This window comes from Drosophila sulfurigaster, chromosome 2L (assembly GCF_023558435.1).
Source record: "Drosophila sulfurigaster albostrigata strain 15112-1811.04 chromosome 2L, ASM2355843v2, whole genome shotgun sequence".
Classification (NCBI taxonomy): domain Eukaryota; kingdom Metazoa; phylum Arthropoda; class Insecta; order Diptera; family Drosophilidae; genus Drosophila; species Drosophila sulfurigaster.
In genome coordinates, this window is record NC_084881.1 from 20,937,332 (window position 1) to 20,953,365 (window position 16,034).

The 16,034-nt window shown below is 36.0% G+C and overlaps 3 protein-coding genes and 1 long non-coding RNA gene across 11 annotated transcripts; 3 read left to right on the plus strand and 1 right to left on the minus strand.

Moving 5' to 3' along the window:
• Positions 1 to 1,199: 1,199 nt before the first annotated feature.
• LOC133841297 (uncharacterized) lies at positions 1,200 to 11,349 on the plus strand. 6 transcript variants are annotated; one of them, XM_062274135.1, is made up of 4 exons: positions 2,221 to 2,363; positions 2,436 to 3,299; positions 3,362 to 4,087; positions 4,152 to 4,803. In XM_062274135.1, the coding sequence occupies exons 2-4, from the start codon at positions 3,261 to 3,263 to the stop codon at positions 4,281 to 4,283; spliced, it is 897 nt and encodes a 298-aa protein (XP_062130119.1). In that variant the 5' UTR covers positions 2,221 to 2,363; positions 2,436 to 3,260; the 3' UTR covers positions 4,284 to 4,803. The 6 variants fall into 6 exon arrangements, with proteins under 6 accessions (XP_062129864.1, XP_062129956.1, XP_062130119.1 ...); XM_062274053.1 differs by having other exon boundaries at positions 2,436 to 4,087; XM_062273880.1 differs by lacking the exons at positions 3,362 to 4,087; positions 4,152 to 4,803 and having other exon boundaries at positions 1,200 to 2,363; positions 2,436 to 2,670.
• LOC133841612 (uncharacterized) lies at positions 7,976 to 10,690 on the plus strand. 2 transcript variants are annotated; one of them, XM_062274349.1, is made up of 4 exons: positions 7,976 to 8,272; positions 8,335 to 9,060; positions 9,126 to 10,459; positions 10,513 to 10,690. In XM_062274349.1, the coding sequence occupies exons 1-3, from the start codon at positions 8,234 to 8,236 to the stop codon at positions 9,234 to 9,236; spliced, it is 876 nt and encodes a 291-aa protein (XP_062130333.1). In that variant the 5' UTR covers positions 7,976 to 8,233; the 3' UTR covers positions 9,237 to 10,459; positions 10,513 to 10,690. The 2 variants fall into 2 exon arrangements, with proteins under 2 accessions (XP_062130333.1, XP_062130247.1); XM_062274263.1 differs by having other exon boundaries at positions 7,986 to 9,060; positions 10,513 to 10,689.
• A 221-nt stretch (positions 11,350 to 11,570) lies between the features above and the next one.
• Positions 11,571 to 14,145, minus strand: LOC133850320 (uncharacterized). Of its 2 annotated transcripts, none has more exons than XR_009895622.1 (3): positions 13,869 to 14,142; positions 13,626 to 13,796; positions 11,571 to 11,640 (listed from the first exon to the last, which is right to left on the minus strand). It is a non-coding gene; the product is annotated as an uncharacterized LOC133850320 (long non-coding RNA). The 2 variants fall into 2 exon arrangements; XR_009895621.1 differs by lacking the exon at positions 11,571 to 11,640 and adding an exon at positions 13,074 to 13,550 and having other exon boundaries at positions 13,869 to 14,145.
• On the plus strand, positions 11,583 to 13,045 carry LOC133850319 (uncharacterized). Its single transcript, XM_062286377.1, has 2 exons — positions 11,583 to 12,746; positions 12,819 to 13,045. The coding sequence occupies exons 1-2, from the start codon at positions 11,694 to 11,696 to the stop codon at positions 12,933 to 12,935; spliced, it is 1,170 nt and encodes a 389-aa protein (XP_062142361.1). The 5' UTR covers positions 11,583 to 11,693; the 3' UTR covers positions 12,936 to 13,045.
• Positions 14,146 to 16,034: the final 1,889 nt, after the last annotated feature.

Here is a 16,034-nt window from a genome sequence, read left to right on the forward strand (position 1 = left end):
GTTAATTGGACTTGAGCAAATGCTGGCAAGGTTTTTCTGATTGAGATAGTCGCAAAGAGATTGCCAAGTGTCAAATGCTGGAAGAGTTGACTCTGAATACAACTGATTGGGATCTGGAAGCTGAATCAAATTGATTTATTTGATTTTAAAATCTGGTCTGAGGAGTCAGATTTCTGGCAAACTGTTGGCAGCTGTCCAAAAGTCGCGATCTAGCATTTGTTTGCCTTTCATATCTGGCCCGGTGGGGTTGCAAATTGTAATGTTAAGATACATACATATGATTGGGGTTTTTTGGGGTTTCCCTTGCCCAAGCTGCAGAAACTTTGCTTAAGAGATGCATCTAATTATGTTTTAGCTGAGGTTTTTAAAAATCGTGCCATGGACGTACATATCGTTAGTAATTGCAAAAATTCTTATACATATGTACATGACTACGCTTCGTAAAATGCGTAACTTGCGCCACTTTTGCATAATAGGCTTGCGGAATCAGTTTACTATCGAAAACCTATGCGACTTGATGAAGATTTGGAAACAGCTGGAGCAAATTGACATTAATATCTAGTCCAGGGAGGCAGAATTGTGGCAAATTGTTGCCTGTTGCCCAACGCTAAAAACATTAAATATATTAAACACGCTTTTAGGCAAAAAGTTTTTTGAAGTTAGCCGGTAGATCATGGAAGAGACACTTAACAATCGATCTCAGTCTTTAACATTGAATTGCGGATATGCATACGAAAATATGTTGGTAAGTGAAAATGTTGATCGAAACAAATATATCTATAAATAGATAAATTGATTAATCCTTGCAGATCCTTCAGCACTTTAAGCATTCACGATTGAAGCTTACTTTTGAGCCTTTCAAACAGTATGACGATGTCGATTACAATTTCATAGAAATTCATTTTCATCCTTTGCAATTATCCTAACATCACTATATGATATTTTTCCGATATGCTGGGCCATTTAATTTCTATAATAAAGCCATGATGCCTTATTGTAAGTATACATTTAAACATACATATTTCTATGTAATAATTATATTGAGGTAAAGTATTGCCAGTTGCCAGTAACTATTTGTCTAACCTTATTGCGATTTTTTGGTGGTTTCCCTAATCGCAGCATGAGCCTCGGTATTATATTTATGTACTAGAATATACTGAAACATTGTAGAGTTCGGACTACCGATACTCTGCATGTTTCAGTCTAAGCTTATCGATATCGATAGATATCGGAATTTTCGGGATTTCTGAATCACAATTTCATAGAATGCTGCAATTAAAACCAGAATTTAAATAATAAAATGTGAAACTAAAAACGCCAGGATGTTGGACGCACTTAATGACGATTGTCAGTTGGCAATAATCAAGTACTTAAACCTATTCGACCGAATCGCACTATATGAAGCCACCAAGGGCACTTCAAATCGCTTAAACAAGAATGTAGCCTATGCCTGGAAACTTCAGCTTAGCTTTATACTTGATTGGAGGGACTATAAGAAGTTTGAAGTGATGCCTGAATTGTTGGACGTGTTTCTATCCAACTGCAGTGCAACAATGCAGGAATTAAAACTGGACGAAGTAAAATTAGACTTCCTCAAACGCTGGGAAAGTTACACATTTCCCCGCATGAAAACACTTGAGTACACATTGGAATCCGGTTATCAGGCTGCCGATGAAGCAATTCGAACAATGGCAAAGCTCTTTCCTGGACTGCATAGTTTAAAGCCTCATGGTGATTTCCATTGCGTTGTGCTGCAGAAATGGACGCAGATGCGTAAGCTGGACTTGAGCAACTGGTGTTACTATGAATGTGAATACGATTGGGTCAAAGATATTGGCAAATGTCAATTGCTTGAAGAGTTGACACTGGATGACTGTAGGATTGGGTCCAACAATTATGATGACCTCATGGCGTTGCCCAAGCTGCGCAAACTTTGCTTACTGAGTGCTTCTGAAGTCGAATTAGCCAAGCTTTTTGAAAAACGTGCCGTGGACGTACATAGGATAATCTTTAGTAATGATCGCCCAAACAGACACATGACTACGCTGCGTAAAATGCGCAACGTGCGCCACTTTAACATGATGGACATCCAGAATCATTTCTCTATCGAAAACCTACGCGACTTAATTAAGATTTGGAAACAGCTTGAGCAAATTGACTTGATTGACTTTACAATCTGGTCCGGGGAGGCAGAATTGTGGCAAACAGTTGCCAGTTGTCCAACGCTTAAGATTCTAAACATCTTAAACACGGATATGAGAAAGGATTTCTTTGAAGTTGGACGCCGTATCATGGAAGAGACACTAAATAATCGTTCTAAAACTTTAACATTGAATTGCTACGACGCACACTACGAGGAGTTGGTGAGTGAAAAATGTAGATTGAGATAGACTCATATTCTCTATAAATAAATATCAATTGATTTATCTTTGCAGATCCTTCAGCACTTTAAGCATCCACAGTTGAAGGTAACTTTTGAGTCTTTCAAACTATATGACGACGACGATATATGTTTCTTAGAAATTCATTTTCAGCCTTTGCAATCATCCAATCATCCTAATGTCACTACATGATATTTTTTTTTCCCAATATGTTGGGTAATTTGATTTCGGATAATAAATAAATGTATGATGCCTTATTATATATAAGTATAAATTTTGTCATATATGTATTAATAAATAAATATATAATAATAAATTTAAGTATACATACATACATATTAAGAGAACAAAAGTATGAACATACCTCCAAATATAACAAAATAAATTGGAAAATTTATTTTTTGGTTTGTTTAATTATATTCATACTACATATACAACATTAACTATAGAATCTTATTAAATAAAATAAATTTCAGTGATTTAATAAGTACTTGTGACATTTGTTACAATCATTTGAAATTAAATAAAACTAAACCAACAAATCGAACTGATAAGAAAGTGTCAATAAAATCAGTATTAAACTAAACAGTAGATTTTAAAATGAACTATTTCATAACCCAGAGAATACCGAAATGGCCACACTGGTCGGATTATCAACAATGGACCAGGGCTGCTAAACACTATCATTCATATGATTGGCACTGTATTGGTAAAGCCTATTTATTTCGATAACTGATAATAACTTTGTGTGATCAAACATAACAATTGTATACAAAAAAATAAAGTAAATTAATTACGGAATGAATTTGGACGTACTCAACAATGATTGTTGGTTGGCGATAATCAAGTACTTGGATCTTACGGACCAATTTGCGCTATATGACGCCATCCAAGGCGTTTCATATTGCTTGCACTCAAGTATGGTCTATGTCTGGCGACATCAAATTTCCTGCAAACTAACTGAAGTAAACTTTAAACAGTTTAAAGAGTCGCCTGAGATGTTGGATATTTTCTTAGCCAGCATTAGTCCAAAAGTGCAAAAATTACATCTGAAGTTTGTCACAATGGATTTTTTTAAGCGCTGGCAAAATTTGACATTTCCCAGCATGAAAATTTTGGAGTATTCATTCAATTGCGGCAATTTGCTTTATGGTGACTATGAAGAAGCAATTGATATAATGACAAAGATCTTTTGCCCCAAAGAGATCGCCAAGTATCAGCGACTGGAAGAGCTGACATTTATATATGATGATATATTAGCAATGAAGTTGCGTCAGCTGGCGAACTATAATACAAATAAACGCCATGATATCTTAGTGGAGCTACTAAAGAACCGTAGCAAGGACATTCGGAGGATTATGTTTAAAGAAAGCATCAGCCAATATAACATGTGCACATTGAAAAAACCGACCAACTTGGGCCAATTGACTTTGGTTGAATATTGTGGGATCAATGATGAAAAACTGCTAAAGCTGATTGCGAATTTAAAGTACTTAGAGCAACTGGATTTCATCGACTATAATATGAAGATTAGTGAGGTGTTGCTGTGGCAAATTGTTGTAACTTGTCCATCACTAAAGATTCTGACTTTATCGAGCGTGCTGATGAATTTTGAATATGGCTATATTTACATGGAGGACGCACTGGACAATCGCTCTCTGCCCTTAACGCTGTATTGGGACAACACGGATGCAAATGAAGAGCTGGTGAGTGAAGTGGAAATAGGAGAAACTGTCTTTTCATCAATATGAAATTGTTATATTTTTGCAGATTCGTCATCACTTCAACCATCCAAAACTAAAGCACTATTTTTCCCAGTTAAAATCGGATTTATTCAGTTGCAATATGATACAAATTGATTTAAGAACTTGCAGTCCTAGTAAAGTAATTCATAATGTCTAAGTTTTTTAGTCACTAAACCTAAGGCAATATGTTAGCAAAAATCATTTAATTAGATATAAAATATTGGTATTTCACATTCACACACTATCAATATTGAACCAGGGCTGCCAATCTGTATGATTCATATTATGGCACGTTACAAGTTATCGTTATCGATAGCTAGTAATATTTGTTTTATCAGACGTTCCATTTAGATGTTAACGAATTTGTTGATTAATTAAATACGCAATGAATTTGGACGCACTAAACGAAGAAAAGCCAGAAATGTTGGACATATTTCTGCCCAGCACTAGTGCAACAATGCAGGAATTGAAACTATAATGGGTTAAAGAGCTGTTCCTCAAACGCAGGCAGAATTTCACATTTCTGAACATGAAAGCACTGGAATGCACATTAAAGAGCTGCGATTGGAATTATGGTGCTGATGAAGCAATAGAAATAATGATAAAGCTCTTTTCTGGACTCCGTTGTGTGAAGACTCATGATGGGCTCCGTTATGATCGGCTGCAGAAATGATTGCAGTTGGTGTGAGAATCTTAATGGACATGAGTGAAATGAACTGAAATGATGCGCTCATGGCGTTGCCCAAGCTGCATACACTTATTATGTCTATGAACGCGATGACATTTTGGGCGTGTTGCTGAAGAAGCGTGGCAGCGACATACATAAGATTACTTTTCCCGATTGTATCGGGAAATACAGCATGACCACATTGTGCAAACTGATCCACTTTTACCAATTGACATTGCTTGAAGACGATTGTTATACAGGCGAAAATCTACGCAAACTGATTACAGATTTATGGCACTTGCAGCGACTGGATATCATCGACCAACGGGTGATGTTGAATGAGGCAGAGTTGTGGCAAATTGTTGCCAGCTGCCCATCGCTAAAGATCCTGAATATATTAGGCATGCAGTTGCACTATGATTTCGTTTTCAGTCCTTAGCATTGTATTGCCACAACACAGATGAAAACGAAAAACTGGTGAGCAGTTGTCTTCTATGCAGAAAGTCTTCTGCTCTTAAGTATTCATTTCATTATCCTTACAGATACAGCGTCAATTCAAGCATCCAAACCTGAGGTTTTCTTTTATGCCTTTAGAACCGGAGAACGTCGGCTGGAATATGCTGCGAGTGCATTTGAAACCGTTGGACCTATCCTAAATTCCAAAATGTGATACTTTTCACTAATGAAATTTTCAAAAATTACAATTACAATAAATGATTCAAAACACTATTATTTGATATTGATAATTATGATTTTATTATGATATTATTTAATATAACTAAATCTAGTCCGCATACATATGCAGAATGAGAGTAAAATTGCTATTTTTATGCCACCACAGAAATATTTCGAATAAGTCACAGTGTGACCATAACATATAATTTATTTAATGCCGTGTATGTCTATAAAATAATTTGAAATTTTTTTTTTTTAAAGTAACAGTAATTTGTATTTCCCATCGTACTATGTGTTATGAATATTACCATTAATATAAAAATATTAATTAAACGCTATGCCCAATTAACAACGCTGGACAAATCGAAAAAAGTAAGTAATACTTTACCAGGGCTACTAAAAAAACTTGACTTATAAGCAAATAAGCAATAATCTTAAGTCTTGTGTATATCTGGAAAAAACACTCTTCAACATTGAATTGCGGATATGCAAACCAAAATAAGTTGGTAAGTTAAAATGTAGTATCATACAAATATAATTATATTGTGGTTCCCAGTTGCAAGTAACTATTTTAACCTTATTGCGATTTTTGGTGGTTTCCCGCATCGAAGCATGAGCCTCGGTATTATATTTATATACTAGAATATACTGCAACATTGTAGAGTTTGGACTATCGATATTCTGCATGTTTCAGTCTAATCTTATCAATATTGATAGATATCGGGATTTCCGGTATTCATGAATCATAATTTCATTGGAAGCTGCAATAAGAACCAGAATTTTTATAATTTAGTCTGAAACTAAAAACGCCAGGATGTTGGACGCACTTAATGACGATTGTCAGTTGGCAATAATCAAGTACTTAAACCTAAATGAGCAAATCGCACTATATGAAGCCACCAAGGGCACTTCAAATCGCTTAAACGAGAATGTAGCCTATGCCTGGAAACTTCAGCTTAGCTTTATACTTGATTGGAGGGACTATAAGAAGTTTGAAGTGATGCCTGAATTGTTGGACGTGTTTCTATCTAACTGCAGTGCAACAATGCAGAACTTAAATCTGGACAGAGTAAAATTGAACTTTCTCAAACGCTGGGAAAATTACACATTTCCCCGCATGAAAACACTTGAGTACACCTTGGATTTCGGCGATGACTACACATTTCTTTTCGGTGCTGTCAATGAGGTTGCCGAAGAAGCAATTCGAACAATGGCAAAGCTCTTTCCTGGACTGCATAGTTTAAAGACTGATGGTGATTTTCATTGCGTTGTGCTACAGAAATGGAAGCAGATGCGTAAGCTGGAATTGAGCAACTGGTATTACCATGATTATGAATACGATTGTGTCAAAGATATTGCCAAATGCCAATTGCTTGAAGAGTTGACACTGGATCACTGTAGGATTAAGTCCAGCAATTATGATGACCTCATGGCGTTGCCCAAGCTGCACAAACTTTGCTTACTGAGTGCTTCTGAAGTCAAATTAGCCGAGCTTTTTGAAAAACGTGCCGTGGACGTACATAGGATTATCTTTAGTAATGATCACCCAAATAGACTAATGACTACGCTGAGTAAAATGCGCAACGTGCGCCACTTTAACATAATGGACATCCAGAATCATTTCGATACCGAAGATCTACGCGACTTGATTAAGATTTGGAAACAGCTGGAGCAAATTGACTTGATTAGCCTTCATATCTGGTCCGGGGAGGCAGAATTGTGGCAAACTGTTGCCAGTTGTCCAACGCTTAAGATTCTAAACATCTTAAACACGGATATGAGAGAGGATTTCTTTGAAGTTGGACGCCGTATCATGGAAGAGACACTAAACAATCGTTCTCAAACTTTAACATTGAACTTTTACCACACATACTACAAGAAGCTGGTGAGTGAAAAATGTTGATTAAGATAGACTCATATTCTCTATAAATACATATCAACTGATTTATCTTTGCAGATCATTCAGAACTTTAAGCATCCACAATTAAAGGTATCTTTTGAGCCTTTCAAACTGTATGACGACGACGATATAAATTTTGTAGAAATTCATTTTCAGCCTTTGCAATCATCCTAATGTCTCTATATGATATTTTTTCCCCAATATGTTGGGTAATTTGAGTTCCGATAATAAATAAATGTATGATGCCTTATTATATATAAGTATAAATTTTGTCATATATTAATAAATAAATATATAATAATAAATTTAAGTAGACATACATACATATTAAGAGAACAAACATACGAACATACCTCCAAAAATAACAAAATAAATTGGAAAATTTATTTTTTGGTTTGTTTAATAATATTCATAGTACATATACAACATTAACTATAGGATCTCATTAAATAAAAGAAATTTCAGTGATTCAATAAGTACTTGTGACATTTGTTACATTGTGAATTTAATAAAACTAAACATAAACAAATCGAACTGATAAGAAAGTGTCAATAAAATCAGTATTAACTAAACAGTAGATTTTAAAATGAACTATTTCATAACCCAGAGAATACCGAAATGGCCACACTGGTTGGATTATCAACAATGGACCAGGGCTGCTAAACACTATCATTCATATGATTGGCACTGTATTGGTAAAGCCTATTTATTTCGATAACTGATAATAACTTTGTGTGATCAAACATAACAATTGTATACAACAAAATAAAGTAAATTAATTACGGAATGAATTTTGACGTACTCAACAATGATTGTTGGTTGGCGATAATCAAGTACTTGGATCTTACGGACCAATTTCTGCTATATGACTCCATCAAAGGCGTTTCATATTGCTTGCACTCAAGTATGGTCTATGTCTGGCAACATCAAATTTCCTGCAAACTAACTGAAGTAAACTTTAAACAGTTTAAAGAGTCGCCGGAGATGTTGGATATTTTCTTAGCCAGCATCAGTCCAAAAGTGCAAAAGTTACATCTGAAGTTTGTCATGATGGATTTTCTCAAACGAGGGCAAAATTTCACATTTCCCAGCATGAAGATTTTGGAGTATTCATTTAATGGCGGAAATTTGCATTATGGTGGCTTTGAAGAAGCAATTGAGATAATGACAAAGATCTTTTGCCCCAAAGAGATCGCCAAGTATCAGCGACTGGAAGAGCTGACATTTATTTATGATGATATATTAGCAATGAAGTTGCGTCAGCTGGCTAATTATAATACAAATAAACGCCATGATATCTTAGTGGAGCTACTAAGGAACCGTAGCAAGGACATTCGGAGAATTACGTTTAAAGACAGCATCAGCCAATATAACATGTGCACATTGAAAAAACCGACCATCTTGGGCCAATTGACTTTGGTTGAATATTGTGGGATCAATGATGAAAATCTGCTAAAGCTGATTGCGAATTTGAAGTACTTAGAGCAACTGGATTTCATCGACTATAATATGAAGATTAGTGAGTTATTGCTGTGGCAAATTGTTCTAACTTGTCCATCACTAAAGATTCTGACTTTATCGAGCGTGCTGATGAATTTTGAATATGGCTATATTTACATGGAGGACGCACTGGACAATCGCTCTCTGCCCTTAACGCTGCATTGGGACAACACCGATGCAAATGAAGAGCTGGTGAGTGAAGTGGAAATATGAGAAACTGTCTTTTCATCAATATGAAATTGTATATATTTTTGCAGATTCGGCATCACTTCAACCATCCAAAACTAAAGCACTCTTTTTCCCAGTTAAAATCGGATTTATTCAGTTGCAATATGATACAAATTTATTTAAGGCCTTCGCAGTCCTAGTAAAGTAATTTATACTGTCTAAGCTTTTTAGTCACTAAACCTAAGATAAAAGTCATTTAATAGATATAAAATATTGGTATTTCACATTCACACACTATCAATATTGAACCAGGGCTGCCAATCTGTATGATTCATATTATGGCACGTTACAAGTTATCGTTATCGATAAATAGTAATATTTGTTTTATCAGACGTTCCATTTAGATGTTATCGAATTTGTTGATTAATTAAATACGCAATGAATTTGGACGCAGTAAATTATGATTGATTGATGACGATAATTAAGTAGTTTAATATTAAATCAATTGTCACTATATGAAGGCAAAGGCCATTCAAATCGCTTGAACTCAAATGTGTTCTTTGCCAGGGAGCATGAGCTTTGCCTTGAACTGAATCCAGAGCACTTTCTGAAGCTTGAAGAAAAGCCAGAAATGTTGGACATATTTCCGTCCAGCACCAGTGCAACAATGCAGGAATTAAAACTAGAATGGGTTACAGAGCAGTTCCTCAAACGCTGGCAGAATTTCACATTTCCGAACATGAAAACACCGGAATACACATTAAAGAGCTGCGATTGGAATTGTGGTGCAGACATAGAAATAATGATAAAGCTCTTTCCTGGACTTCTCTGTGTAAAGACTCATGATGTGTCTCGTTATGATCGGCTGCAGAAATGGATGCGCAGTTGCGCAAACGCGTTGAACGAATGGTGTGAGAATCTTAATGGACATGAGTGCTCCGAAATCAGCTGTTGGAAGAGGTGACACTGGCGTGTGATTTTCATTGGTCTGAAATGATGCGCTCATGGCGTTGCCCAAGCTGCATACACTTACTAATTATGTGTATGATCGTGATGACATTTTGGGCGTGTTGCTGAAGAAGCGTGGCAGCGACATACATAAGATTACCTTTCACGATTGCATCGGGAAATACAGCATGACCACATTGTGCAAACTGATCCACTTGTACCAATTGACATTTTTGGAAGACGATTGTTATACAGGCGAAAATCTACGCAAACTGATTACAGATTTAAGGCACTTGCACCGACTGGATATCATTGACCATCGGGTGATGTTGAACGAGGCAGAGTTGTGGCAACTGTTGCCAGCTGCCCATCGCTATAGATCCTGAATATATCAGGCATTCAGTTGCACTATGATTTCGTTCTCAGCCCTTACCATTGTATTGCCACAACACAGATGAAAACGAAAAACTGGCGAGTGTTGTGCAGAAAGTCTTCTGCTCTTAAGTATTCATTTCATTATCCTTACAGATACAGCGTCACTTCAAGCATCCAAACCTGAGGTTTTCTTTTATGCCTTCAGAACCGGAGAACGTCGGCTGGAATATGCTGCGAGTGCATTTGAAACCGTTGGACCCATCCTAAATTCCGTAATGTGATACTTTTGACTAATGAAATTTACAAAACTGACAATAACAATAAATGATTCAAGAGACTATAATTTGAAATTGATAATTATGATTTTATTATGATATTATTTAATATAACTAAATCTAGTCCGCATACATATGCAGAATGAGAGGAAAATTGCTATTTTTATGCCACCACAGAAATATTTCAAATAAGTCACAGTGTGACCATAACATACAATTTCTTTAATACCGTGTCAAACGTAGGCATACTATACACACATGTCAATAAAATAAAAAGTTAGTTTGTTTTAAAAAAAAATAACAGTAATTCGTATACCCATTAACATACAAATATTAATTAAACGCTGGACAATTAACAACGCTGGACAAATCGAAAAAAGTGAGTAATACTTTACCAGGGCTACTAAAAAAAACTTGACTTATAAGCAAATAAGCAATAAACTTAAGTCTTGTATATGCCTAGAAAAAAACAGCCTTTAACATTGAATTGCGGATATGCATACCAAAATATGTAAGTTGGTAAGTGAAAATGTTGATCGAGATAAATATATCTATTAATAGATAAATTGATTAATCCTTGCAGATCCTTCAGCACTTTAAGCATCCACGATTGAAACTGACTTTTGAGCCTTTCAAAGAGTATGACGATGTCGATTACAATTTCATAGAAATTCATTTTCATCCTTTGCAATTATCCTAACATCACTATATGATATTTTTCCGATATGCTGGGCCATTTAATTTCTATAATAAAGCCATGATACCTTACTGTAAGTATAAATTTAAACATACATATATCTATGTAATAATTATATTGTGGTAAAGTATTGCCAGGGTGCAAGAAACTATTTGTCTAACCTTATTGCGATTTTTGGTGGTTTCCCTAATCGCAGCATAAGCCTCGGTATTATATTTATGTTCTAGAATATACTGAAACATTCTAAACTTATCGATATCGATAGATATCGGAATTTTCGGGATTTCTGAATCACAATTTCATAGAATGCTGCAATTAAAACCAGAATTTTAATAATAAAATCTAAAACTAAAAACGCCAGGATGTTGGACAAACTAAATGACGATTGTCAGTTGGCAATAATCAAGTACTTAAATCTAAATGACCAAATCGCACTATACGAAGCCACCAAAAGCACTTCAAATCGCTTAAACAAGAATGTAGCCTATGCCTGGAAACTTCAGCTCAGCTTTATACTTGATTGGAGTGACTATGAGAAGTTTGAAGTGATGCCTGAATTGTTGGACGTGTTCCTATCTAACTGCAGTGCAACAGTGCAGGAATTAAAACTGGACCACGTAAATTTGGGCTTTCTCAAACGCTGGGAAAATTACACATTTCCCCGCATGAAAACACTTGAGTACACATTTGATTTCAGCGTTGTCAATCGGGTTGCCAGCAATAAAGCAATTCGAACAATGGCAAAGCTCTTTCCTGGACTGCATAGTTTAAAGACTGATGATGATTTCCATTGCGTTGTTCTGCAGAAATTTACGCAGATACGTAAGCTGGACTTGAGCAATTCGTGGCACATTAATACGATTGACTACGATTGGTCCAAAGAGATTGCCAAATGTCAATTGCTTGAAGAGTTGACACTGGATGACCGTTCGATTGGGTCCAGCAATTATGATGACATCATGGCGTTGCCCAAGCTGCACAAACTTTGCATACTGTGTGCTTCTGATGTCACATTAGCCAAGCTTTTTGAAAAACGTGCCGTGGACGTACATAGGATTATATTTAGTTTTGATCACCCAAATAGACTAATGACTACGCTGAGTAAAATGCGCAACGTGCGCCACTTTAACATAATGGACATCCAGAATATTTTCACTATCGAAAACCTACGCGACTTGATTAAGATTTGGAAACAGCTGGAGCAAATTGACTTGATTAGCCTTCATATCTGGTCCGGGGAGGCAGAATTGTGGCAAACTGTTGCCAGTTGTCCAACGCTTAAGATTCTAAACATCTTAAACACGGGTATGATTGAGGATTTCTTTGAAGATGAACGCCGTATCATGGAAGAGACACTAAGCAAACGTTCTCAAACTTTAACATTGAATTGCTACAACGCACACTACGAGGGAATGGTGAGTGAAAAATGTAGATCGAGATGGACTTATATTCTCTTTAAATAAATATCAATTGATTTATTCTTGCAGATCCTTCATTACTTTAAACATCCACAATTGAAGGTAACTTTTGAGGCTTTCAATACGTATGACCTCATCTGCAAAACATTCGTAGAAATTCATTTTCAGCCTTTGCAATCATCCTAACATCACGAAATGATATTTTTTTCCCCAATATGTTGGGTAATTTGATTTTTTGTTCGGGTAATAAATAAATGCATGATGCCTTATTATATATAAATATAAATTTTGTCATATATTAATAAAAAAATAATAATGAATTTAAGTTAGATACAGTGTTGCCAGAGTCGCTTTTTCCCGTCAAATGCCAGCGGGAATTCTGGCTTTTTTTTTTTAACTTAAATCCGCTTTTTAGATCCATAATTATTTTTTTTCTGAAGCTGTTCTGTCGATGCTTGCCAACACTTTTAGTGACAAATCGATTGTATAGTGTTGTAAAGCAACATGGAAACAATGGAGTACACAGTGGATGACTGTGATACTGATAGTGATCGTGCCGGCGAAGAAATAGCAATAATGTCAGAGCTAATTCCTGGGATGCATAGTTTGAAATCCGATCATACTTTCTATTGCGACGCTCTGTCCAAATGGACGCAGTTGCGTCAACTGGACTTGAGTGAATGGTCATCAGATTATAAAACCTATCTCCTAAGAAGATTGCCAAGTGCAAGTTGCTTTTACCCGATTGTGTTAGGGACTTTAATTTTCATCATGATCTTATGACGATGCTCAGGCTTCACACTTACCGTACAATAATGATGATATTTTAGCTAAGATGCTAGAGAAGCGTGGCAATGACATTCAAATTATATTTACCGATTGCATCGAAAAGTACAGCATGAACACGTTGCACAAACTGAGGAACTTGCGATAATTGACATTGCAGGAAGAACATCATTTCACTAGCGTCTATAGTATTTCGAAGGATTTATAATGAACCAAATTGTTCTTCTTCAATTTTATGAAGAGCAGTATTTTCGGGAATTTCTTTAAAAATTTTTATTTTAAGACCTTAAATCATTATTTTGGAGTCTGTCAATTATGCAATGTTATACATACCATTAATCTTTTGAATCCATTTGTTGAATTTATTAATGATTTGAAGCATAAACTGTTAAGCATTGGTATTCTAATTATGATTTGCCTAGATACCTACACAGAGTGCGGGATTTAATGAGTTTCTAAATCGAAAAGTCGGGAAATTCTAAAAAGACCAGCGTAGCACAGAAACTTGTTTCCATCCCTAGCATTGCCTATCAACAACCATCAGCTGATGGTAATCGATACATTCCACCAGAACCTTATCGATTTCTATAACCTCCACCGCACCAAAATTCTCGGTCACTTTCCATTAAGTTCGATTGTAACGTTCGCTCCATATAAGAAAAAACTCGGTTTTTCTACGTTCGCCAGCTATCGATAACGGACGTAGAAACATCGAACACACTTTTTGGGTAATCACGCGATATTTAATCGATGTGATAATAGAAAAGAGCTCACCACTCAACAAACAGCTGACAATTAAGTGCGCCAAGGTATGAAAATATAAATAAAAAAATATATTTTGCTTTTTAGAACAAATCTTAAGCAATCTTGTGAAGTAGCATTCGCGAAGAAATGTTAGTTGAGTTGTGGGAGGAAAATTTTATGGCATTGAGGTCTTCGCGAAAAACCCACACACATATGTATATCAATGTGTGATAAGTAAAAAGTATATGTATGTATTTATGTAAATATTACACAGCAGCCAGCAATTCTACTTACAAATTGCCTATCTTAAATTAGATCTTCCTCCACATTGTCCAAAGACATTGAAATTTAAAAAAATTTTCCATTTTACAAATGCGCGTAGTTTTTTTAATTGTTCGTCAACTTTTGCTTACATTTGGACTGCTGGCGGTCATATTACAAAACTTGCCCATATTTTCCGTTCATGGTGGTGAAAACGCCAAAACGAGATTAGGTCGAACGTAAGAGAATTGAGTGACATTGGAAACGGGGGATTACCTTAATTTCATAAGACGTGGTATTCGCATTTGTACAGTTAAATTCATTATTAAATATATAACAATAAATATATAACTATGATGGAAACCTTCAACGGCGATTGGTGGTTGGCAATAATTAAGTACCTGAATCTAGAAATCAGTTAGCTCAAATGTTATGTTATATATTCCTGCAAAGTTTGAAGAGATGCCTGAGTTGTTGAAGGTATTTCTGACCAGCATAAAAGCCACACAGGAAATGCAACTACACTGAGTCAAACTGGAGTTCCTCAGACTTTTGGAAAATTACACTTTTCCCAGCATGAAAACACTTAATAAAAGTGGATTGGGCAAATGTTTCTAATGCAGACGCCGAAGAAGCCCAAACAATTATGACAAAAATATTTCCTGGACTACAGAATGTGAAACCATCTCTACATTAAAATTAATTGATATTATTTGTACGGTGATCGTTTGTGAAAAAAGACTCAAATGCATAAACAAAAAATTCGCGATGCTTGGTTGGATGATCCCAAAAATATCTTACACAGCTTCATATTGGTGAAATTTTAAGCAATTTGCTTAATGAAACCGTAAAATAATTAATGTAAAAATTTAATAATTTGTTATTCAAAACTAACGGCTTTTTTAATTTACTATTTTATAAGAAAACTAGATATATTTGGCTACTTGTTTTTGGCTTTCCCCACCAAGAGTTAACAACTCTGATGCAAAGGGACATTGACCGTCAAGCATTCTTCCCCTCCCTATCGTATCCACTCTTTAGCTCTTCCGTCCAGCTGAGTCCAATGTGAAGCATTTCGTTTATCAGCAGTAGGAGACAACGACGTCGACAACAACGACGCAGCGTGAGTGCGCCTGTCACTTAAAGCAAACATATGTTTCGGTACAAATTGAACGAGCGACCGCAACAACTTCAGCTTTGCTTATCACTGCTGATGATAGCAGCAGCAACAACAAACAAACGAAAATTAACAAAACCTAAATTTAAACACGTCTTGTTGCGGTTAGTGAAAGGCAAAGGGCGAGAGCAAGTCGGAGAGCGACAATGACAGTGACAGCAGGCGAAAGAGCGTGCGTTTCATTAGCTGCAGCTGCAGTTGCAGTCGCAGTCGCTGCGATGCTGACTGCGGTCGTTTGGCAAGGTTAACAGTGCATTCGTTTGCAGCGAGGAAGTGCGATTGGGAGTGGGAGAGATAGAGAATGGTCGCCCTGTACA